The sequence below is a fragment of the Vanessa atalanta genome, chromosome 4 (genome assembly GCF_905147765.1).
Source record: "Vanessa atalanta chromosome 4, ilVanAtal1.2, whole genome shotgun sequence".
In the NCBI taxonomy this organism is placed as follows: domain Eukaryota; kingdom Metazoa; phylum Arthropoda; class Insecta; order Lepidoptera; family Nymphalidae; genus Vanessa; species Vanessa atalanta.
This window is the reverse complement of record NC_061874.1, coordinates 9,128,533-9,155,722: the sequence shown is the minus strand read 5'-3', so window position 1 is coordinate 9,155,722 and position 27,190 is coordinate 9,128,533. Positions and strand designations below refer to the sequence as shown.

At 31.8% G+C, this 27,190-nt stretch overlaps 1 protein-coding gene across 3 annotated transcripts; it reads right to left on the bottom strand.

Annotated features, from left to right (window-relative positions):
* Positions 1-290: 290 nt before the first annotated feature.
* Positions 291-22,531, bottom strand: LOC125077578 (low-density lipoprotein receptor-related protein 4). 3 transcript variants are annotated; one of them, XM_047689528.1, is made up of 35 exons: positions 22,291-22,531; positions 18,250-18,425; positions 17,920-18,102; positions 17,595-17,713; positions 17,309-17,513; positions 16,845-16,971; positions 13,404-13,510; positions 13,050-13,209; positions 12,609-12,759; positions 12,048-12,358; positions 11,627-11,813; positions 11,382-11,535; positions 11,038-11,247; positions 10,671-10,852; positions 10,079-10,242; positions 9,815-9,952; positions 9,486-9,591; positions 9,263-9,413; positions 8,914-9,075; positions 8,443-8,658; positions 8,045-8,234; positions 7,880-7,970; positions 7,610-7,772; positions 7,399-7,532; positions 7,231-7,318; positions 7,050-7,155; positions 6,672-6,975; positions 6,247-6,575; positions 6,044-6,167; positions 5,869-5,963; positions 5,550-5,793; positions 5,158-5,416; positions 4,706-4,900; positions 4,416-4,579; positions 291-3,995 (listed from the first exon to the last, which is right to left on the bottom strand). In XM_047689528.1, exons 2-35 carry the CDS (start codon positions 18,338-18,340, stop codon positions 3,864-3,866), a joined length of 5,742 nt encoding a protein of 1,913 aa, XP_047545484.1. In that variant the 5' UTR covers positions 18,341-18,425; positions 22,291-22,531; the 3' UTR covers positions 291-3,863. The 3 variants fall into 3 exon arrangements, with proteins under 3 accessions (XP_047545484.1, XP_047545485.1, XP_047545486.1); XM_047689529.1 differs by having other exon boundaries at positions 18,250-18,422; XM_047689530.1 differs by lacking the exon at positions 22,291-22,531 and adding an exon at positions 21,952-22,041.
* Between the last annotated feature and the right edge of the window lie 4,659 nt (positions 22,532-27,190).

Here is a 27,190-nt window from a genome sequence, read left to right as displayed (position 1 = left end):
AGTCACGCGAGCTGCAATATTGTATAAATTCGGTTGCGGGTGCATAATAAAACATCAATTTATTCGAATAATTTCTATTTTAATATTCAGTACAATAATAAATTAGATAACAGTTTAAACACCTCGTTTAAAGGAGGCATCAGGTGTAAAAACTGTTTTTATTATCTTAGCCTTATTAATATAATTTAAAATTATACTTATATAAAATAATTAAAACATTTTTCAAATTTGGCATGTACGTGTTAACGTACGAATTTCATTTTTAATATGAAAAATAAAAAAATGTGCGCATTAAGCACCTTAACTGGCAACATTCATACTAATTATAAAGAAATTAATTATAAAATTATTTTATTGAAAAAAATAATTCACAGGTAATAATTTTTTGCTCAATAGCTTCAAAGCATCTGTATCACAGCACTCAACGTTCTTTCCCTTATTAACTACGCTTGCAAAGAAAATGAGGACATCCATAAAAAAGGATATATTTAATTAAGGATTTAAAAACATAAATATATTTGTATTAAACCATATCGATATAAAATTAGTTACCCATAAATTATCGCGCCATTTGCTCAAGGGTGCGAATATAATCCATACCCCCATGTCCCAAAAAAGTGTTATCCGTCTAAATATAAAACTTAATTGAAATGCTTAATACTCAAGATAAACGACGAAGTTCCTTCTTACGCCACCTACCCACAGCTGTTAATTTCGTGAAAATCATTCTAATTGGTATACTACATATATGTTATAATATAAGAACAATTTTATTGCAATTTGCGAATTATAGAGCATAAGGAATGTAGTCGTTGTGTTATAGGCTTTGTGAGGTCTGCAGATTTAAATCAACATGTCCTTCTGCAACATTCACACTTGAGGCAGTTGGCTAATAAAATTATGTATTTCATAACATAATTAATGGCTACCTGACACACGCTGAGCTGATCATCGTCATTTTTTAATTAACTGATATATACATATGTATACATTTTTGTATATTTAGATATGTATACATATGTAAGTACCAAGAACTCATAAAAAAACTAGAGCATTTCCGAAATCATCAGTAAATCAATGACACACATCACATTTATAAACTTTGAATAAATAACAAAATATATAACAGAGTAAATAGGATGAAGTTTTTTTTTGTTTCAGTTTTAGTCATACTAATGATAGTTACATTTGCTTCCAGTCAAGTAATACCATTTTTAAATGAACTACTTAGAAGAGAATTTAATTCTCACATAATTATACATATATATATATACGTATCCTTATATAAAATATTATTATTAAGAACATTCTGTTGAAGTACAAAAAACAATATTTCTATTTTTAATCTTCCAACGTTTCTGTTCATTTTTAACTAAATAATTATAATTTATATCTATTTCTTATATCTAAAGTATCCCTGGCAAATTAAATGGCTTAATTAAAAAAAATTAAAAAACAATATCACAAAAAGAGTAAGGAAATAATATAAGGTTTCCGCAGATTTCAAATAATTGGTATAGTTTGTAATCTGTACCCCGAGTGTAAGTATACGCTGAAAATCAAAAATTTATGTAACTTTAAAATAAATAGTGACTATTCACGTTGACGCGGCATTTCTTTTAGGGAATAGTACTTGATATATAAAAAGTTTGGTTTTCGGGTTGCCTACTACCAAAATTAATTTCAAAGGTCAATTATTATTAGTCTTCGATCAAACGTAGCATAATTCCTAGATAAGTGACAATCTCCCTATGTTTTTGTGAACCAACAATTGTTCATTCGTTAAAATTAAAATTACATTAAATGTGCGTAAATCATACACTCGGACCACTGTACCTGTTGACTCCCGTCCTAACTCTACCTTAGATTAAAACACCCTGTGTAATGAGCGCCGCGTAATAACGACAATGATTATTGTGAAATTCAAAAAGTATTCCTTAAAACAAATATAATATATTTTTGCTGGCATCTGATTTTTATATCAATATTAAAGCAATCACATTTAGTAACGTCAAATGATTTCATATACAATTCTAATTATTCTAATAAAGAAAACGTGTTGATATGAGATGTATAATCCTTTTCAATAGAATTTGTACAAAGGTAATTAAATACAAAATAAGATTTTAAGCCGCATTTTCACATGAAATAATAATCACCGAGATGCAATTATTAAAAGTAGAAAATACTTCAATTATATAAAATACTATATGGCACAACTTTTTTTATTTGTACAAATTAATTCGAAACGGATTATACAAATTAGTGGCAGCCCTCCAGCTTACCATTTTAAGTCGAAATAAAGTAATATTCACTTTAACGTGATAAAAATAAACTATTATTTACAAACCGGTTAGACAAAAAGTCATGATTAGAACTAATTATTTACATTGTAATCTTATTGTCACCATATTATCGTGGTGAATTAAATCTAATATATAATTCTTTTTATATATAAAATATGGAACTAAACCATGTCATTTGAATATGAAAAGTGACCATTTATTGACAGGAGGAAAGTTGTGGGGGACACCGTACATGCGAAACCTGACGTAAAACAATTGTCGGTCATCCCAAACCCCTTAAACCTACATCCCTAATTGTTATATATATAGAGATTATAACACGGTGTTCTAACAACTGTCGTCTTCGATCCTTTCCCGTGAGCCAGGGGAAGCGAATTAAAGTCGACATATACAAAAATAATACGAAGATTTCCTTATATCTATTTTAATTTTATCTTTGACAGTTTACTATCGTGAATGAGTACTGTATTATTTTTAGTTATATTTATCATTTTAAACATTGAAAGCGGAATCTAGCAGTCCATATCTGCTTAGGTGGATTAGGAGACACATAATGCTATGTCTAACTGATTTCTTCAGCAGCATGTTTCGATATATATCTATATACACATGGGCGGTAGTCTTAACTACACTATGATCGTAATAATTACGTGGGTATAACAAACTTATGCACTGATACGCTTAATTGTTGTCATAATATAAATGCAATTCATCACATTATAATTTATTCTGGTAATATTTAGTTGCTAAATCAGATGAAGTATAAATCGCATATTGTATTGCAAGATATTTTACTTCTGTGAATTGACTTAATAATGACTTTATTTATATATATTCCAAAATATTAAAAGTTGTTATTCCGTATCATTACCATTTTAGCTATTATTAATGATATATCTTATAATTTATTAAAAATCTATTCATATAATTATCTTTTCGCACGATTGCATCCCAAAGATGATTATATGAAAAAATATTTATATGCCTATATTTGTAGGCATATTAACCCCCAGTTTTTGAAAAGCTGACCAAAGTTAGTTTACTAATTTGACTCTAAACTGAATGTTGATTGGTCAGTGTCAGTCGATGACGTAATAGACGACCAATGAGCGTTCAGTATTCAATCAAATTGGCGAATCAAAACTTCTACACGATTTCAGAATCTGGCGGTAAGAGTGTCAAAATCTAAACAATTAATGTTTTTATCACTCTTTCATGATATAAGAAGTGGTAATATTGATATACCTTAATATTCTTAGCTAGTTGTTGTAGCATATTCGATGGTTGTATTGTAACGGAGCTTAATGTCATCTAACAGTGTTGTTTGTATTTTAACAATCGTAGACGGTACATCTACTCTACAAAGGTATGCTGACGTCTACCGCTAGCTACCAGTACTAATTCGATTAATATTTGAAAACGTGATTCAATTATGAAATAGAGTAGCGAAGTTAATAACGCGAGGCGAGACTCGTATTTAACAACTTTTGACAGTTTCACGTTTTCTAATGAAATCGTATTACAGGTAATTAGTTAATTGTCATGTCATATTGGTATTTAAGTGAAAGGATGTAAAGTGACGGGTTCAAAGTCGTCGCTCGCTGGTCTGGGGGGCAAACGGTGCGGGGGCGGAGGGGGCGGTGGTAGTAAGCTTGTCCCCTCTGGCATGTAAACATTGGTTACGCGACCCTGGTAACAATTAAATCCTTTAAAAATAATATTCATTAATTTAAGCTTAAAAAGGTTAAGCGTTTCACAATTTAGCACTGTGATTTATCTTCTGCACTTAATACTAATAGATATAGAGCGCTCATAGTAATATTATTTTGTCTTATAACAATATTATCTATATTGGATGGCCGTCTACATATATAAAATGGTCTATCAATACATTTGAAGTCGATTAAAATTCTGGTAGAGATATGTTCTGATATAGATTATAATTTACAAAGCCTGGACATATTATTTGATAATATTGTAGGATAAATATATTATTAAAGTATACAATACCTAAATCTCTCATGTTCATTAGAGTGAACAATAAATAATGTCAAAAATGCTTAAAACAAAATAATGACGTAAACAATATCATTTCATGAAACCCTTTACCTGGCTTTTGTCGTATTTGAATATTCCCTGAAAGCGGTTCTGCCTCCGCTCTACGGGTTCCCCTGTGGTTGAGCAGCTATAGTTGGGATTGTGGAAGGAGATATGACCGCTCGATTCCCTGTAGTTTTCTTTCAGCTCACCTCCACGATCCTTACGCATTTTAACTATAGGAAACATAAATGTATTTTACTCCTTCACTCTTTAAAAGGTTGATGATTTTTTTCGAACTTTCAGGACAAATAATACCAAAGAGATACGCAGCTACTTAAGTTTATCGTTTAATTACTTACCGCAGACAATAGCAGCGACCGCTATGAGAATTATAATAAAAGCAGTTGTTGCCAGTCCGATGATAATAGCTCCGATATTGGTTTTAGGAGCGGCGGTAGGAGTCGGCGCCAAATTGTTGTTGACCTCAACATCAGCATAGTCGTAGAATGCTGGATAATGAGATGGCATTCGCAAACCTACGCGAAGTTTTGGTGCTAAAATTTAAAACAAGATTATATAAAGTCTTAAGTGCATTATTATTAAGGGCAAGAGAGAAAGCTTAAGGGGGGTATGGAGTGTGAAAGTATTTTCGTACCATTAACAATGTCTAACATAAAGTACCTTTGAACATCTTTGCTCTTAAAAGTTTTTATATCTATATGAAATTTTTGATTTTCTTGCTTTTAAATATTACTTAAAAATTTTGTAATACGTTAGATATTATTTCGTAAAATTATATGATAGCACTTACCAGTTGAGCAAGTTTTTTCTCCAAATGCATCTGGACAAGCACATACATAGTCGTGACCTCTAAACAAGCAAAGATGTGAACATCCGCCATTGTCTTCCTTGCAGGGATTCCAACCGTGTTGTTTTTCCGACGACACCGCTTTAATTTCCATTACCATTTCCAAATCAGTTCGTATCGAAGTCACGTTCTTACCTGTTCGCTTGTCAGCTCTCATAATTGACTTCTTATACCAATCAGTCCAGTAAATGTATTCATTAAACTGTAAGACAATTGTATTTGTAGGTATTTCAGAAATCATGTGAAATGAATAAGTAAAGTTTATTATGTTTGAATTTTATTTTTATTTTTTATAACTGTATTGAAAATTATGCATCGAATCTTTGTAATCTTACTTGAGTCATTCCAAACGGATTTTTAGCTTCTGGAACTAACTGCACCCTATGTTGACCATTCAAATCGGATGTATCAATTCTATCTTTTAAAGCATCAGTCCAATACAACCTTCTTTCTTTATAGTCTATAGTAATGCCATTTGGGAAGCCCAGATCGTGATCCACAAGCACTTTTCTTTGGCTGCCGTCCAAAACCGATCTTTCAATGTTAGGACTTTCACCCCAATCACTCCAATACAAATACCTTAAAATGTATAATATTTTTATGAATTTTATCAATCAATTATTGTATGTAAGTGGTTTTAGTTTTTATTTATACCCCTTTGCTGGAAATACCGCGATTGCTCTAGGCTCAGTTAATCCAGGTATCAACGTTTTCCTCGAGGAACCATCAATCCTTGCAACTTCAATAACCTACACAAAAATTTATATATTTTTAAGCAATTAAAAAATGTATAAAATATATTTTACCAAAATATTTTTATACATAGCACCTTATATTCATTATCCGACCAGTAAATATTATTAGCAATCCAGTCCACGGCAAGACCATTTGGAGTATCGATTCCTGTATCTATAACTTCCTTAGACTCTCTCATATCTTCCATACTGATAGACCTACAAGTATTTATTTCGTCATTAAAACACACATTTATTTCTTATATCACACAAAGATAATATAAAAAAAAATACAAACCTGATAACATTTTTATTTACATCAGTAAAGAATACAATTTTTTTCTCCCAATGATAGTCGACTGCAACTGAGTTCTGGATGTGTTTCACTGGAAGTGTAACGTCCCATTGCTCTGGGGTGTCTAAAGAAATCATTGCAATGCTTCCTCTAGCAGCGAAAACTAAGAAATTTTCTGGGTGTTTTTTACAGATTTTCGGATTATACTCTGTTTCATTTTCAAATGATAGGCCTGTAGGACAAGCGCAAGTAAATCCTTGTGGTGATCGTAAGCAGAGATGGGAACACCCACCATTGTTTGTTCCACAAGCGTTTTCTAAAATATGATCTCCCTGTAAATACATAAATGTATGTCAGAAATTGAAATATTATTAATAAATTCAATTTAAACAAAAATAATTATGATACATTTACAAATTTTATTTTACCTGAATAGCTCGTATGTCCATAAGCCCTTCGAGGTTTTCCCGTATAGTCAACTGCTCCTGACCATTTGACTTATCTGCTCTATGAAGAGATTTGGTTTTCCAATCAGTCCAATATATATGTTGACCAACTATCACAATACCATAGGGATAAGGAACTTGACTGAGAAGCGTACGACGATCATGACCATTAAAGTCAGAACTTTCAATGGTTAAGACTTTTGCATCATTCCAGTAAAGGCGACCTTCAATCCTGTCAATTGCGAGTCCATTTGGCCATTTAATGTCAGTATCCACGATGATTTTCCTATAATAATTTATTATTCATTAAAATTATTTCGATAACATATTCGATACAATCGATCATAAAATAATAATAACCTATTTTTGCCATCCATGTCAGCTCTCTCAATTTTCGCTGATGTTCCCCAATCAGACCAAAACATATAACCATATTCATAATGCAACGCTATTGCTCTAGGGGAATCTGAAATTTTATATAACAATATATTTACTGCAGATACAGAAATGGAAATTAAAGTGACGCTTAGTATTTGTTTACCTAGTCCAGTCCAGACCAGAACTTTTCTATTCATTCCATCAAGTTCTGCTACTTCTATGCTATTGCGTCCACCGTCAGTCCAATAAATCTAGAAAGTATTTATTACATAAAATATAATATTTTCATGTTAGTCATATACACTCATTAATTCCAAAACAAGATACAAACCTTTCTTCCTGCAGAGTCAATAGCAATACCATCAGCAGTATGAAGACCTCTTTCTATTATCGTTTCATTTTCCATACCATCTTTGTTAGCACACTTTATTTTCCGCTCCCCAGTATCAGTCCAATAAATGAGACCTATGTATAATAATAATAATATACATTTATCTCCTGAAGTACTAAATGTTACACATTACTAAATATACTCTGATTACCCGTTCTTTGATCCACATCCACACCAAGTGCATTCTTTAGTGGTGGTAATGGAAGAACAACATCAACAAGATATGGCACGTCCAATGATACAATTCTTATGTCTACGCGATGAGCAAATATCAAAAAGTTGATCGGTCCGTTGGTGCATGTTCTTCCGTCCTTCTACAAATAAGACAGTAACTTAAAATAGTTTATTATTAATCGTTTTTTTTTGAAGGACAAAATTATACTTTCATTATACTCGTATATTGTGTTAAACAAAAACATACACTTAATCTTATTCCAATGGGGCATGCGCATGATCGTCCTTCCGGCTTTAGAAGACACAGATGAGAGCATCCACCGTTGTTTTTGCTGCACCTGTCAAATTAAAATAGTTACTTTATCCTTCTATCTTTACTTTCTATTTTAAAACACTAAAGGTATTGTTTTACCTATTTACTCCCCCTCGTCTTTCCTTGTGAAATACCCTCACATCCATAAGTCCCTCAACTCCAGCGCCGAGTGTACGTCGATTTTTTCCAGTAAATTTGTTTGCCGCTTGAATAGATTGCGTATCCCAATCGGTCCAAAAAACTTCATCGCCATATAAATCTAGTCCAAATGGATGCGGTAGATGTTGCCCTGATAAACAAAACATTGTTTAGCAACATTTCAACATTGCTTGACTCTTATGTTATGTTGTATGTATATGTAGTGCTCAATGTTAAGCCTTATTCTTTCTGTGCGATAAAAAGAAAATAGCTTGCTGCAGTTTAGAATAGTTATTTTCACGTTAATCACAGTGACTTTTAGTAACTCTACTATATGACGGTAATATTAAACTTCATACCAATCAAAACAGTTCGACCAGTTCCGTCAAGATTGGCGTACTCAATAGTCCGGTTGCCACCGTCTGTCCAATAGATGCGATTGTTGGTTAAATCCAATGCCAGGCCGTTCGGCCAAGTCATATTACCGAAGATAAGCTTCCTTCTGTTTCCTCCATCCATGTCAGCGCGTTCAATACACGGTTCGGAACCCCAGTCTGACCAGTACATTATACCCCCTATAAGTGATCAAGTGTATTTTTAGATAAAAATCTAACGGAGCCATAAAAGAGAAAACAACTTAAAAAAATAAAAACTCACAAAAGTACTGATCTTAAATTTAGTTGAGAAATAAAAAAAGGGAAAAATAATGGGTTTTTAATAAAATTCAAAATTTTAAACGACAATATTTATATATAGATAAGATAATCATTTAAATTTTATTCCATGTTTTGCTTCTACTCGTACCTCAAACGCATGTGACTGAACATTACCTTTAGGGTCTAGTACAATGTCTCTGGGCTTATCAATATTTTCCCAAGCCAATAAAGTCCTCATTGTGCCATTAGTATTAGCTACCTCGATCCTGTTAGTACCAGCATCAGTCCAGTACAGTTTGTTGGTTAACCAATCGTAAGCAAGTCCGGCAGGCGAAACTAAGATAAAAAATAAAAGTACCTATGTAGCAAATAGGATATATTAAGTTCAACATAATTTTAAGTTTATCCAAAAACTGTATTAATAATACAAAAAAATATCATACTTACTTAAAATATGTATTAAAAAAATTAAATACTGTGAAAATATATAGGAGGTTATCGATCTATTTCAATAAAAACTTACTCAAATTAGAACCAATAACAATAATTTGTTGAGATCCGTTCAAGTATGCTCTATTAATCGTATCTTTTTCGACATCCGTCCAAAATATCGAATTGCTATTGTGATCCCAATCGAGTGCGACGGCCGATTTAATATTTTGCACAGGAATAACCTGAATGTTAAAAATGACATTAGTTACATGTATAACTTACGAATTGCACTTTATGTATTTGTAAATATCTACCATGTCCAAAGAATCCATTTGTTTTCGAGGATGCAATTGCTTTAATCTTATGTCCTTACGTCGCGCGTAGAGTAGCAGCTTTTCTGGTGTTTCTTCACATGTCCGTCTGTATTGCAATATAATATATACATAAATGAATAATAAAATATGTAATGCCAATTTTTGATATTATAGAGACGATCAACTGACATCACATACTTGAGGATAAATAAAAAAAAACAATTGCTTTGAAAATCCCGTCTCATAAATTGAGATATATTAATTGCTCATTCAAAAAAAAAAATAACCCTTTATTATGAAATATTTTATAAAAATATTTTGAAGCTTACCCGTCAATGTTCAAGTTGAACCCAATATGACATCGGCAAGTGTACCCGTTGGAATTGGGAAGGCATAGATGTGTGCACCCGCCATTGTTAGATCCACATCGATTCTTGTAAGTTTGAATTTGGCGTAATGGATGATAGCTATATTAATATCAAAATTAATAATCAAATTTGGTAAAACGGTATAAAATTTTGATGCACATTTTTTTTTTGTTTTTTTTGCTTAACAGTTTTTTATGATTAATTATCATTAAAATTATTATTTACCTTTTTATATCCATTGGCATATGCAAACTTGCATGGACAGATTGCATTGCCATACCAGTTTTCTTGTTCACGGTTGATATACTCTTCGTATGCCAGTCAGTCCAATAAATCGCGTCTTCGAATAGTGTTAGGGCAAAAGGGTGTGGTAATCCTTTGCTCGCAACCTTTAAACAGGATCGCAAATTAACAAAGAAAACATTGAAGGAATATGAAATAAAATTATGTTGTCTAACGATGCCGTTACGTCGCTTCTAGTCACTAGACCAAAGAGGCAGACAAGAATATTATAAATATGTTAAAAATACGTTTAATATCAATATACCTGGTTATAGTATTAAATTATTATACCAATGTTTTAGATTATAAAGTTTAAAAAAAAAAACATTTTAAGTCCTAGTTTATTTATCAATAAATAAACTAGGACTATAAATGTTTTTTTTTCCAATGGGTATATTATAGTATATTTTATCCAATGGCTTTATTTATCAAACATCATAATATATTTAAAGTATATCAAGAATTACAGTACTATATAGTACTATTTAATGTTGATCTTTTTTTTTTTAAATGATTAATTGTGCATAATACTTACTCTTTTCCTTTCTCGACCGTCGAACGTAGCTCTCTCGATAATATGATGCTTAGCATCAGCCCAGTATATCTTAGAATCCATGTAATCAATGGTCAAGCCGTTGGGCCAAAATATTTCATTTACTATAACTGTTTTTCTGTTGCTTCCGTCCATATCGGAACGTTCTATCTTCGGATTTGGACCTAAAATATTTATTTAATGCATTTAATTATAGCTTAAGCCATATTCGTATTAAATTATGTAAATATATAAAGGGACATTTCAATTAAGTTAAAGTTGTTTAGTGTTAGTAAGCTATATTGTTAAGTCAGTTTTCACTAATATAATACCTCATAAACCAATTTTGCGAGATTCATATTCTACTTACCCCAATCGGTCCAAAATATAATCGCATCTCCTGGATGAACAACAATAGCTCTTGGCTTGTCAACATCGCTAGCAGCTAACACAGCTCTTTGTGATCCGTCTAAGGTTGCCACTTCCACTCTTCTCGTTCCAGAGTCCGTCCAGAATAAGAGATCGTGAATCCAGTCCACAGCTACGCCTCCTGGTGCTTCCAATCCCCAACGAATTACATCTGTATATATCGATATGGGATTTGAATTTTTTTAAATTATGAAATAAATCAATATTAATTCCGCTTTTTTTTCTATTAAATTCGATAATAATAGTAAGAATAGGATTAAATTTGTTTATGCAACTTTTCTTTACCTGACATGTTGTTACTATTCATATGAGCCACACGTATGACCTTCATATTATTTTCAGACCAGAACACTAATTTCTTTTCATAATGATAGTCTAAAGCCACTGCATTATGCAGTCCCTTGAAAATTGACATGTAGTTATCTCCAGTAAGCCAGACCTAAAATAAATGATGTAATAAATAAATAAATAAAACTATTTTAAATAGAAGAAAGAAAAATAAGAAAGTCTTAATAAATATATTTTTGTACCTGCCGAATTCCAACTCGGTTAGAAAACAAAAGCGTGGGTGACTGCCCAGTAGCTTTACAGGATCTTTTGTCTGGCCTAAGGACGTACCCCGTCATGCAACCACAATGAAAACTCCCCGGAACGTTGGAACATGTCTGCGAGCAGACTGGGTCTTGTTCGTACATACATTCGTCCACATCTCGACAGCTGAAACCATGCTCCGCAATTATAATTTAGACTATTGAAATATTTTATTTTGTTTTTTTTCCTTCTAAAAGATGTCATAAGTTAAATTAAGGTATATTATTTGAACCATATTTAGTATCATAAACATGGGTAAAGTCTATTTAAAAATAATTATTAAAACGACTTAGGGCCAATATGGTACAAAAATTCGTCAATAAGATAGTTTAGTAAGAAGAAACGGTAAATTCCACATACCTGATACCATCTTGTTCCAATACGTATCCTATAGGGCAAGCGCAGCTCGGAGACCCATCAAACGTGGTGATACATTGTTTCTCACACAAGTCTTCAGGACCACATTGCCTCTTCGTTGGGCATTTCTGTTCATCATCACCTTGAGGGCAATCATTCATACCGTCGCAAACATGTTTTCTATTAACGCAGTTTCTGAACGCATCGCTGAATATAGATTTACACATGTATTGGTCCTCTTCACAGAACACTTGACAATCTTTTTCGTCTTCACCGTTAGAACAATCACGAACGCCGTCACAGAGCCAGGTTTTCTGATACAGCATTCAAACGATATATATGATTTGTTTCAAAAGGAACATGTTAAATAAAATATTAATTTAGAAAATATTCATTTAAATTATTTTTAAAGAAATAATGAAAATATAGTAAAAGCATCTCTGATAATATTATAAGATTTTTCTTAATTTAGTAAGCTGTTAATACGAGTGAATGTGCATTTGTGATCATGTGACCGCGTGACGCAGTGTATTTTGACATATTACGGTGTAACATAAAACGTACTGATATGCAGCGTCGGTCTACACAGGCGTGCTCATCGGTGGTGCAATTACGTATTCCGTGCGGCTCACAGTTGATCTCGTCATCACCCTCTGGACAGTCTCGCTCCAAGTCACAGCGCCAGCGGTCTGGGATGCACTTGCCATCATTGCATCTAAACGAGAATAAGATTTTTATCATGTTAATACGCGTTCTTAGTGAAAAGCAAACAAAATAAATCTTGTTGTTTAAAATTTAATGTAGATAAGACTTTTGAACAATCTTATGAATTACCAGACAAATCAAGAATAGCCATTCGGTTGACGTATCTGTTACTCCGATTATTTGAATTTAAAATGTTGTCTGGAATATCCGATAAGACGCGAACGTCACTTGTCATTCAGTGATGCCAGAATTAATATATATTTATTGTTATCTCGTATATCTTGTTCTTGATTGACTTACCTAAATTCAGCTGAACTGCAACTTCCAGGTACAATGGGACAGGAGTCCTCGTCAGTCCAATCACCGCAGTCATTGTCTCCATCACATTGGAAATCTTTACGCACGCAGTTCTTGTTATTGCATTGTATTTCATTTTCACCACATTGGAGGAGATCCATTGCTGTATGAAATTTCAAGAAGTTTTAACTTTTTGGTGTCAAAAATATATAATCCTTTAACTGAATATTTTTGATATTTTTTATGGGTTGATTGATTAATATTCAGAAATTTAATGTGTAAATTAAGATTATGGAACTATTAAAATTAAATGTATATTTATTTTAGCAGTACTATATGTTAGTTAATATATCTTACGACAATCGGCTTCATCTGAATTATCAGGACAGTCTGCCTCTTTGTCGCATCGCCAATGAATCGCTAGACATTCACCGGATGCACACGTGAACTGATTAGCTCGACATCTACAAAATTAAATTCGAATCAATTGCCTTAAAAATACTCCTTATTAAGGAATACATAGGAACAATTGCATTTAGGTAATCGCCGAGATGGTCCATTTTTTTAATACTGCAATAATTCGGCTATTTATGACCGAAACTGAAATTGAAGTTTAAAAGCACAATTGATATTTGATTACGTTTTATTTTTTGTATATAATTCCGTGGAATCGTGATGAAAACTGAACGGATAAATATCTGCCACGTGTACGTATATCAACTAAACACTAACATTTCCTTTCGAAGAAGACGCTTTATTTGAGCAATGAGTGATTAAAAAACTTACAATTGAACTAACCACTATTATACTGAGAATTGTATTAACAGCTTATCGAACCGAGCAATAAAAAATATACTTTACCGACCAAGTAAAAAAGTACTGTATTAACATAATTAAAATCACAGAAAACTAAAATCGATACTAAATAATATTTTTGTTCAAGTAAATTTATTTTAGTAAATTATCTGCGCCATTTCACGTTTATAAAAATGATTAATACTTGTAGCATTAATCATTAAAAATAATGTTTACGTATGACATTAAATTTTAATTTAAAAAACAAAACCTCATGTGTTTCATTAATAAATTTAAACATTTAGTAAAAAAGTTAAAATATAACAAAAAACACAGTGCTACAATTTTTACTGTTCAACATCTATGTATAATCACACTTCCCTGTCTAAAATTACTGTATCGAAAATATGAAGTTAGATCTGAATGAAGGAAGACTTGCATATAGATTTGATCAATTTATCACCCTTGGAAATACAAGGTACCTTAGTAGAGTTTAATAGAAAAGTCATTTTCGTATTAAAATCAATAAAATAAATTGGTTCTATTTAGATCTTTAAAAGATGTTTCACGTGAAACGTTTATTCAATAAAATCGTTAGGTTACTTAATAAAATGTGCCTTTAGGTACAGTAGTATTGATGGCGATAAAGTAATCTCCTGGATATTTTTATGATATAATCATTCAATAATGTAATTAAGTTATTAGCATAAAAACATTTTAGTTCTATTATAGAGTCGCCCACAAAAGTCAGATATATCGGGTCTCCTTTACAAGACGCGAGCTTGCGCGTGGGCGCGTCGTCATGGAACCCGAACACCCCTTCCCTTCCCGTCTCAGTTCAACCCCGCCCGAGCGCCTGAGCTCCCCCGCTCGTTCCTTTACACCCCGCTTATTGATCTCTTGGCCGGTACCAGCCCGAAACGCGTTAGTGACACAACAAAAAAGCGGACTAACTGGCGTAAACTGCGATTATTTAATGTTGTTATTAATTGATTTTTATCTTGTTAAATTTTTTGAAGGCCAACTCTTTATCCAAGAAGACAAATTCATATATGTATGATGTTTAAAATTCCGACATATTTCGATGAAGGCCCGAAGATTTTTTTTTTGTCGCAGAAAAATATTTGAAATATATAATCTTATCGTAGTAAATGCTTTTTCTCTTGAATAGTTAACAAAAAAACTAATTCTGTTTAAACTCAGCTAAGTGATACTATTTTTCAAAAGAACGGATAAAATTAATTTACAAAATATGACGTCATGATTTCAAGCAAGTACCATATTCAATTAAACGAATTGTAAACTTGCGTCATCCCCTTGTATTATTTCGACATCGCATTAATGGTGATGTTTTCGTCACCATAACGTCACGAACAACTTTAGAATACAGAACGAGTAGGGTTACCATCGGTTATGATTTAAAAATAAGTGTATTATGTTTAATATATGTTTAATTTATTATATAAAGTATATTTTTACTAAAAGTCATGTCGCTTCTCTGCTGTATAAGACAAAGAAAGACAAACATGTTTACTTTTAAAATAATAGACATATAGTAGTTTATATTTAGAGAAAATATCTAATTCGACTTATTCAATTTCGTTCATAAAATAAGTGACAGAAGCAATTGATATGGAGCCGATAAAGTCATTCGTTTTGAAATATGTAAGGGGGGCTGTATAAACTTTAACGATCTAGGACACAAGCCAACTGCGTCGGAGAAATTATAATTCACAAGTTTCTGGTGCAAAAACAGGTGCACTCTCTACTTCTTCACTCTTAAAGTTCAATGGAATTTAAATAAATTACAATTGCGCCGAGTTCAAGTGAAAGAGCGTACAGTAAGCAGCTTTTCGGTTTGCTACTAAAAATATATTAACAGAATAATCCCAACCCGATCTGGAAATTAACCTCGAGGCAATCAATCAAGCACAATAAACATAACATCTTAGCTTCCAATGGAAAGGAAAACTAAGGAATTGTTAATATTTCTTACAGCGCCGATGTCTATGGGCGGTGGTAATACTAAATGTATTATCACCGCCCATCAAATCGGTCATTTGTCCGTCCGCCTACCTACATTGTATAAAATAAAGATTCGTTAATTTTAAATGATTTTAAAATGATGATCGTAACTTCTCAATATATGTATTTACGGAAAAATATTAATGATTTAATGAGAAAATATGATACTTATAGCATTGGTACAAGGAACAAACACAAACTTGTTACTCCTTTTAATAAACTGCATAGTCAGTAACTCCTTTGTGGGGCAATGTATACGGTTCTACAACAGGATCCCAGATGGCGTTCAAAATGCCTCTGTTGCCAAATTAAAAAAAAATGTTAAGGAACGCTTATGTGCGAAAGGCTATTATACAATTACTGAATTTATGATTGATACCACGCCTTGGGAATGAAACGATCGCCTTCTGGCTATTTCTATTCATATTCAATTGTGTAAATAATAAAATAGACAAAAAAAAGACCCGCTGAGTTTTTTTCGCCGTTTCTTCTCAGGTCAGGGTGTTTTCTATTCCGAAGCGGTGGTAGTGTTTCATTTGACTATTAATAAGTAAGTGTAATGCATCTATATTGAATGAAGGAATTTGAGCTTGAGTTTGAGTGGAGAAGTGGAGCACTAAATCTTTACTACACAAAGTGTGTAGGTATAGTTAGTGTGAAAAAAATCTAATGGTATCCCTAGTCAGGAGGGGATTCGAGGAAGCAAGGGGAAACTCTATTATGTGCAATATATACGAGAGTACTCAGCACTTAATACGTTTTGTTTGTTCAATTAAATGATGTTTTTAGGGCAATGATGACGGGGTGCGCTTTAGAATAGTGTTTATTATTATTAATTATTAAATAAATGTACCCAATGACGTAGTCACATTAAACAATGTTGTGTTAGACATCATAATGCAGTCGTCTTGATATTACAAAATCGTATATATACAAATAAATAATAGTATCATTATATAGGTAATAGTTTCTACTTACTTGGCCTTAGGACAGTTAGTTTCGTCAGAGTTATCTCGACAGTCGTTATCACCGTCGCAGAGCCAGTCCGAGTGGATACAAAGTCCATTGGCGCACTGGAACTGTTTCGATGAACAATTGTCTCCTCCTGTTCATTGAATTATATATTAAATATTTTGAATCCTCGTGGATAGGATAATAGAACAGGATGTTTTAAATCGAAATATACATCTACAGCTACTTACTATAAATACTCATCTCTTATATTTATAAAAAGCACTGTATACAGCAGATCTTGCTCACTTGATTTTAAAAATAGTTTAACAGTTAAGATAACGCTATATTTTCGACATGATGATATTATATTACCAAAAATAGTTACTATTTAGATATGAATATAACTGATTCCACATTACAGAGCAATAGATTTAAAATTTTACAATCGATAGTTTTTCGGTAAAAATCTCAATGTAAATCCTTCTCACCACATTGAGATTCATCAGAGAAGTCTCCACAGTCGTTGTCTCCATCGCAGATCCATTCAAGAGCGATACACACGCTAGTCGTGTGGCAGATCGTACGGTTTTCGTGTTCGTCGCAAGATGGTGTGCATCCTACTTCATCTTCTGATCCCTCGCAATCTACTTTGCCATCGCAGCGTTTTTCCATAGGTATGCATTTGCATGTTTCCTGTTAGATGATAGAGTTACTTCAAAATGCTTAAAATAAAAAGATATACGGTGAAACAACTATTATTCTTTTATGTATTACCTGGCACGTGAAAAATTCTTTAGAACAAGGTATAAGACATCCGCCATCATCTGCGTCGTCATCTATATCATCAGCGACGACATACGATCCTTTTGGATTGACGTGTATACGACCATTAGCTATAAATAAAAAACATGATTTAGTTTTATAACAAAAATGAAAACGTGATTCATTGAATTGAATTTTAATAACAAATTTTAACAGCATATTAAAAAAATTATAAATTTTTTTATTAAAAAAATCTGACATTAACATGGAATTTTAAATGAAACTTGTATGAGACCAGCAAAATTATTGCAGATTATTATTGATATTAAAAACTAACGATGCCAGGCGTCGACTCGTGTGTAAGGGCTGTGTGGTCGGAAGCCGGGAACTTGCATCCCGGCCATGCCTATAGCTGGTGGCTGGTAAGGTGGAACTCTGCCAATGGCGGAGCGAGTGTCCGGCGGCTCCACCGTCCCATTGCTAGGCCGGGTCGCAGCTGGTACCGTGTCATCAGCGCTCGCTGCAAAACAATCTTCATAAGTTACTGCATTCAAATAACACTTGAATTTATGGTTTTAAACAAGTTACTATAACAATTTACTCTTAAAAGTCTAGAACTTTATAATTATTGACTAATTATAAGTATTATGATATTACAAATACTCACTGCATAGCCAGAGAATTGCGAAAAAGATTAAGTGGACGGCAAGCGGAGCCGGCATGGTGACGGCGTCAGCCAGAGCGCGAGAGGATCGCATTTAGGTGACCTGCGCGGAGTCCGCGCGAGCTATGACTCTCAGACGCTGCAGCATGGCTCGCCTACACTTCGAAGCGGGCACCCTTCTGAAAGCAAATACTACGTTACAATATTTTTTAACTAAGAGTTTTTTTCTCATTTTAGGATTTTTTTCATGCTGAAATAAAGATAAACCAAATTATATACTAAGGTAATTGCTAATAGTAATAGTAGTACGTAAACGTTATTATAGCTATTAGCTGTCCATCCCGATTTCAATCAACTAATATTCAACCAAAAATACTTTAAGGGGAGGAAATGGATCAAATCAAATCTAAAAAGTTTCAGCAGTTCTGGCTGTGCCTGTAAATTATACATGCTTTAAATTATATATTGGCACAGAAAATATGTGTGCTATCTTTGCAAAGATAATTTTCTTTGTTTTATTTGATAATTTTTTAAGGTGTAAAATCATTAATTGGTTTATGTCTTCAGGTTTTCGATGAAAGAGTGGCTTTCAATATAAATTTATCCAATACCAGTGTGAATGGAGTAATCTATCAGATTACAAGTTATTCATATAGATCACATCATAAATTCAAATCAAATACCGTAGTAAGTTCAAAAATAACTTTACCTTGATCAAAAAGAAAAATATTATTTTTGTATATGTTCAACGGTTAAAAAATAAAATATAATTGTCAGTGGTATATTCAAGCAAAAGGAAGGAATTAATTTTTAGTTCATTTAATTTTTTTTTATTCTTTGAACAATCTTACGAGTCACCTTAATTAGAACAATATTATCTAAAAATATATATTTCGCGCGTTGTCCTGAAATGATTGGTAAGATTATTTTTATGTTATGTACATTTAACATGACCTCTTGTTAAAATAACATTTTTTTTAATATAATACAGTAATGATACTGCCTATTTATGTCCCACTGTTGGGACTGGTCTCACATCCTTGAGAATATATTGGAGCTTATTCTACCGCTTTGCTTCAACAGCCAATACTCATATGGTAAATTTTTATCCTACACATGCAGGTTTCCTCACAAAGATAATTACATAAATATATAATTTAGTACTCCAAATTTTTAGATATTTTTTATTTATTTTTACAAATTTATTATATATGTGTATTTAGGCAAGTACTCAATAACGTGATTACTGATGGTTAAAAAATAGCTATTCTATCATGTACGAAGGTATTATACAAATATATATATACACATGTTTGAGTAATGTTAGAATGCTGTCACCTTTAAATATCTAAGGTCATCTGTAATATATAAGGTATGTACATGTTGAGTAACTTGGATTCGATTGGATAGCAAGTTAATTAGTTGAATCTAGTTCCGCTTTTTTGTTCTAAAAAACTGAAAGGCTTTGTTTGTAATGCTTCAATGATACAGCATATAAATACATGAGTCCTAAAACACCAGTTTATTTTACAAAGACTTTTACATCAATGTGAACTATCTTTTTGAAAATTGTATGGGATCTATAACATTTATTCTATTTTCTATTTTGACTATGACAACTATTTATAAGGTCCTGATATAAATAGATCTTAGTTGAAACATACTTTATTCCAGTCTTTTACTACTAATTTTAGCACTTTTTCGTGAAAATTGAACATTAAGCATATTCGAAATCGGTGTTCTGTCATTAGGAAATGAAAAGCCGACTCATATCTGGGGAAGTTTAGTTTAAATTATTATTGTTGCCACTAAATTTACAACATATGAAATGAAATAATTAAAAGCTAAAATAAATAAATCAAACGAATGGTCCTCGAAAGCGTCAAAGCATACTGAGGCGTAAAAGTAACGCTGTGGGACGCGAATGCGAAAGCGTACGCGCTACTTTATAGCGACGGCGCGGATCGCGGATAAATCAATGTGCAACGTCACACGCAACTGCGCGCTTGCTCGAGCCCGAATCTGCCTAGCAGAATCGCCATGTGACTGTGGGCTTTCGAGGAAACTCATTCATACTTACCTCTCACGTCCTCATATTACTTGATAAAATATTACTCATATTATCAATTAATACGAGCTAAGTTATCGTAACTTAGTAGCAAAATCTTGCGATAATAATTCCGTAGTTATTTTTTTCTCTAGCTATATGTTGACTCTATGTTAACAATTATTTCAGTTAATAAAGAAGGGTTTAATACAATCATAATTTTTGACCAATTTCATAAATACACATTAAAATATATTGAAGTGCATTGCCCATGTAGCCAAATGTCAGGTATCAAATTAATAAAGTATCATTCAATAATATCTATTCATGACCTGTTGGTTATCGAGTAGGTCACGTTTGAGGCAGTGGTTTAAATTATAAGGCCTAATAACGTTAATAATAATGTTTAGTTACTATTTATTTATACATGTATTCATTTTTTTATTAAGTAACGTTTATCTATGGTGTCGACTCTACAGTGAATTTGCTTTTTAATTTGAACACGAAAGCAAATTATCAATTTGTCTACATCTAAGAAGTGTCTTGGTAAGAAACCACCCATTCTATAAATAGATATTGACAATGAACTAAGTAACTATTTATATAAAGGTATATGTTATCTATATATTAAAATTTGATTATAAGTTATGGCAATAAAAACTCACCGATGATAAGCACTAAAGAGTTAAAATAAACAAATATCACTTTAATTTTTAAAAACCACTAATTTTAAATACAAAATTGATGTTATGATAACAGTTTCATATAAATGAGAAACACTGACACACAACTGAATCGGTCTCCTAAAGATTTCAATAATCCTTCAGATCGATGTACAGTCCTATACTATATTCGGTTTGAATAACTTTATAATCGCAAATTTAGACGTGATCTTTTTATAGATGCAGCCATATTGAAAATTGTCAACTGTATTGGATTATGTAAAGGCATGCGCGTGTCACGAGCTACTTGTTGAGTCCGATCCATTCACTACGCACCGCGTCGCGCATCACACCTCGCCATCTTTTGATCTACCCTCATACACCTGCCAGTTGCCACATAAAGACTTCACTATCACATTCTCCAACATAATTTATAAATACTATTCTCCTATTCGATTTTCTACACACTTATCCCAACTCATGTTTTAACAATATATTAAACTGATTGTCCTAAAAATAAAGCTTCGTAATCTACAATAACGCGATATTTAAATATATGTATAAAATATATATTTTAAAGCAATCACTTAAAACATGATTACAACATGTTAGTTATAATTTATATATCTCACAACAGATTAATATTTATGTTAAGTAAAAAACTTCTTTTAATTGCGTCTCACGCTTCCGCAGAAAACATTTCATCGACTCTAGGAAAACTGCGCAAAAAATATTTTAATTGTATTAATGTATATTACAGTATCGATGCAGTTATATTGAGATACATATTAAATTAAAAACAAGAATTATAAAACAAATCCATAATAAAACTATCATTATATTCTCTATAAGAAAATATCAGTCTATAAATAGTTAATTACAATTACCTTGAATAGACCTATGAACAATAATAATTAGTAAAACTGAGCTGAATAATGAAGTCTAAAAATAACAATAATGATGTACTTAAAATAACTTTATTATGACAATATTTACCGTGTAGCTAGGAAAGCGCGATCAATACGGGATGGGTGCGCAAGTGCGCCCACGCCCGCCCGCGCCTCGACCCTACCGCTACCCTCGCTGAAACTGAACCTGCCGCCCACTCAGATGACCATGAAATATTTTATACCACGTCAGCCCCGATAAATCGTTAAATAACTCTATTAATTTTTACACTTTCGACTTATTGTAACTTATGGCTAAGAATTAATTCCATATATTTTTTTATTATTTTTAGTATATTAAATCAGACAAAGATTATTATTATATAACAATCTCATATTCCTAAAATCTCTTAAAATTTTAAACACTAACAAAATAAATATGACATACCTTACTTAATGGTGGATACGACGCAATATCATTCGAAGTAACCGATCACAACACTAAAACAGATCAATGTCCACTATAATTTAAACGTGTCACTATGTCCGTTAACGCTAAGGGGAGTTGCAATAAATGTTTTATAGTTAATTAGCGTTTAGAGCATGAATAATATTCTCGTGTCGCGACCGCGGAGGTACTAGGCGATCTGAAACCTGGGACCACCCCCCCCGCACCGCAATCGTCCCGCGCAGTCTGCGCTTCGTCGATGAATGGAGCCGCTCGCTAGTACCTAGCTACTATTTAAAGTCCTTTTTAGCACTCACCTACATTTGTATTGTATCGGCTTCTGAATAACTGTCGACGAAAATAGCTTATAGACTTATAAATATAGTCAAATAAGTGTTTGTCACTTGAAATTTACTGCCTTAGCAGCCTTAATTTGTGTATGGCTTAATTTTATTTTTAACTATATTAAAAAAATCTGTACTATAGATATATCATTTAACTGTTTAAACCCGTCTTGATTATTAACAGTTGTTTAATAATTAATTTAACTTGAACGTCAATAGAGGTACATTCGTCATTTAAAAGTATATTTTAAGAACAAGAGTCCTCTATGAAATAGAGAATTCCTTGTTTTTAATTTTGATACCCTTAGCGAAAGTCTAGGATGTTCCGTAACTTTATTATCTCAACGAAAACGTTCACCCCCCAACAGATGGCAGTACAATGAAGACAGACTGTCTACTATCGATTGAATTGTATAAGTAATATAATATTTATTATATAAATTCAAAATTTTTCATGTACAATTAAGTTAATTTTAAGTAAGTTTGTCAAGTCTGCAAAATAAAAAAAATAACTATCAGTACTTGTTTTAAAAATGTTAAACAATGTTAAAGAACATTTTTAATAACTTAATTGTCTTCTTAAAATGACTTAGGTTTTTTTTATACTGAATTTTATAAATCATATGTAAAAATGACAGTAAAAAGTCCTAAAATAATGTTAAATCTTAACATTAAAAAAACTCTACATTATCTATGCGCATTCTTAAGAGGAAAACGGTAAAAAAGTATTATACAGTGAATTTAAACGTGCATCAGATCAGATACCCCGGAAGTTAAATGTCATTGTTTTTTAATCTGAATTTCAATTGTTATTTAAACGTGTTAACACTGAAAAGCTTTCCTTCTATAACGACATCATTATTTTCTCATATTCAACCAACGACATCTATGGTATTTCTCTAGAACTATTTTACAGACCATTATAGTAAATACGGCTTGATAGAAGGGAAACCTTATTTGAGTAAAACAAAAAATAGAATGCGCTCAACACTCCAACGAATCTCGGTATTTCTGAGATGCTGCTGAAAATTTACCAAGTATGGTGTCTAAGAAGTCAACAGATGCCACTACAATAGCGCCTAGATTTCCAAAATCAATACAAGACAATTTAACGTAAAAAATATATAGTTGACGTTAATTATTAATATTTTTTATATTATTATTATGTAAACGCAAGAGGTTTTCATAATACGATAACTTTGTGTCATGTGTTGATGACAGCTTTATTACAGAAACTCAATGTAATTTAAAATTTAAAACGATTTATAATAGAAATGGTGCACCAGTGTTGTTATTCATTCACCATAAGCCCAAGCATATGATGGCTGCTCTGCAACTATAAATGCGACACTCTTCTGAGATAACTGACGATGCTTGGTCATACTTTTATCAATGACCAGCGACCCACACCGACATTGCACGGGTGCAATGCTGATACTAAAAATACTACAGATTTTTTTATATACACATCCGTATATCAAAATCCTTTGCAGAGTTTTAGAGATCTAAGCATACATAGGGACAGACAGACAGCGGGAAATAACTTTGATTTTTTATGTAGTGATATTACAAGGTGTGTGACGTTCTGAATCTCAAAAATCACATTTCAATAACTTAATAGTTCGCTTGTATAGCTTGACTACACCAGCAATATTATTATCATTAGTACAGTATCATTAATTGACAATATAATTAGTTGGACTAGACGATAGTATGCCTATAAATTAGATATCAGGTCTGGCCCGAAAGACCCTTTCACCCGTTACCGATACCGATACCGATAGCAATAAAATAATAATGCATTTTTCTTTTGATGCAAAATTCTCAACATAGCTTATTCCACCACGCTGGTCTAACACGGATTCGTCGATGCGCATCTATGTGGCAGAATTTCATTGACATAAGTCACATGAAGGTGTCACGAGATAAATTATAAAAACAATTTAGGCACATTGAAATTAAGTTGGGCTTGCCAAGGCTTGAATGCTCGGTTGAATGAATCATCGGTTAAGTTGCATTCGTTCTAATCCATCTCAGATTGACCTTATGTAGAAAAGGCCTTAAAAAACATTTGTTAGATTTTAGGCGATTAATAAAGATACAGCTTATTTCATGAAGTTATTGTAATGTTAGCATTATTGACGGCGAATTCCCGTAAACACGCGTAATAAAAGCATTTATAATCACAAAGCAAGCTTCTCTTGTTCTTCCCCTTTTTTATTTCTAAAAAGGACACACTGTTTAAACGCTGTTAATCTTAACGAATGTCAATAATATAGGTAACTTAAAACTTATGAAACAAACTTATTGTTAAAGGAGTTTTGTGGACTTGATAATATTAATTTCGCATAACGAAGTTTAAAACTGGACGGATTGGAAAATCTGGCAAAACCCGGATGACAAGTCTAGAGGAAGAAAAGACATCGGATTCTTATTACTTGGTTGGACTTGGGTAATCTGGTATTTGTCTCTTATACGTCTTACCTCTTTATGTGGTAAGGTGTTATGTTCGTATGGAGTATTGGAATTTAATTCTCTCAAAATCTATACACGTTTCAAGTGTTCGTATTTCCTCCCTTTGTACAAGCATTGTTTGTTTTGCAAAAGGATATGATTTTTTAAATAATTCGAGGTCACAACTTATGGTATCTTATTGAAAATTAGCATAAAAGTAACCTGGAACTTAGATTAAGATTATATGCATATAAATTATGAGATGCTAGTTTAATTTAACACTTACCATAACTTATACTTAAAAATTAACTATACTGAAATTTACAGTTGACCTCGGAACACATGGACCTCGGGGTAATCATGCAAAAACCTTTCTTAAAAGTATAACATAGGATGACAGCTAGTTCATTTTTTGCCCAAAGGATCAGAATTGCGTGTTGACGGGATATGGCGCTAGAATTCTTGCCACCGTTCCAAGCGGTAATGATTTGTAAGTAATTATTTTTGTTTATAGGTACTTAAGGCGTTTTAATGTTTATAAATGTAATACTACTAAAAGAAAACACTTATCACATCCATTATAGATTTGAAAAGAAATTAGAAAAAACTAAATTATAAAATAAGATGTCATGTTTGTTTTAACCTTTCGACTTACACGTTTCTTCGAATTAAAACTTTAGTACTTTGAATGTCGTATCCTTGTTTTAACAGAAAACAAATTTTTTATTCAATCATTTATAAGGTGTACGTAACGTTGTTAAAAATATAACGAAATATAAATAACGTATAGTAAAAGTAACTTAAAAAAAAAAACTAAAATTTAAAATAACATGTCATGTGTGTTTTTAGCTTTTCTTTACTAACACGTTTCTTCGAATTAAAACTTTAGTACTTTGAATGTCCTATTCTTGTTTTAACAGGAAACAAATATATTAATCAATCATTTATAAGGTGTTATGTAGCGTTGTTAAAAATAAAACGAAATGTGCCTGACATTTTATTTTTATTTTACAATATATTTAGTAAATTTCATTGATTTACATTCACTAATAGAAACATCGACAGCTACTGTTTTGTTACAGATTTTCTTAAACCGATTAAAATATTTACATTTAGAGATAATGTTCTACATCATTTAATTGGCATAATACAATTATTTTATTTAATGTAAATGAACGAGATACTGATATAATGTTATCCGAAATAGAATATTATAACTATTTCAATTATTTTACTTTTAGTAGTAACATCATTGTTAAATAAGTATTTAATACATTTAAACTAGATTTATATATGTTTTATTAAACGTAAATATATACTTATCTAATGAAAATCTAATTCTAATAATATATATTTATAATTTGTCATACTATACTATGCGGTTTACTTAAAAATAAATAGCAGACAGGCGAAGTATAGTTCTAAGTCAAACTTATTTTCTTTTTATAATCGTAATACTTAAAGTAACGTTTATTTTTAAAATGAGGTTTATAATATGTTATTAATACATTATAAATGGCAGTTTCCGTGTATTGTACATTTATTAAATAAACAAATAAGAATTTTAAATTAGAAGCAACGTAAATTTCTTCAATAAAAAAACATCGTCAACAATATACAGTTAGTGCTATAAAGTGAGCCCACATTTAGCTACATTCATATCTTTTAATTCCACATAAAAGATAGAGATAGCGATGATTTTAGTGTAGTATGTCAGATTCATAGTTTAGTGTAGAAATTTTGTACAACAGAATCGATATCGGTTCCAATACAATGTTTTATCAATATGAACGAAATAATTACAAGATTTTTATTTTTATTTTATTTTATTTGAATGGCACATCAACATTACATACATTAAACACTTAACACTAAACATTTAAAACTGATACTTATCTGATGTATGTACCAATTACAGACGTACACAGCACTGCTGAAGATTACTGTCTAGCTGCTTAATAATAATATTTATCTTTTGAGATTACAAAAATATTACAAAAAAAATAAAATAAAGATAACAAAAGAATTTTCAATTACAAAAATATTACGAAAAAAATACAGATAACAAAAGAAGAAAGAATATCACATAATATAAACTACCA

Coding starts and splice junctions, on each gene's coding strand:
- LOC125077578 (XM_047689528.1), bottom strand. CDS start 18,340: ATGCGATCCTCTCGCGCTCTGGCTGACGCCGTCACCATGCCGGCTCCG. Junction 11,536..11,626: donor ACCGAGTTGGAATTCGGCAG/GTACAAAAATAT, acceptor CATTTATTTTAG/GTCTGGCTTACTGGAGATAA. Junction 7,319..7,398: donor TTGACTCTGCAGGAAGAAAG/GTTTGTATCTTG, acceptor AATACTTTCTAG/ATTTATTGGACTGACGGTGG.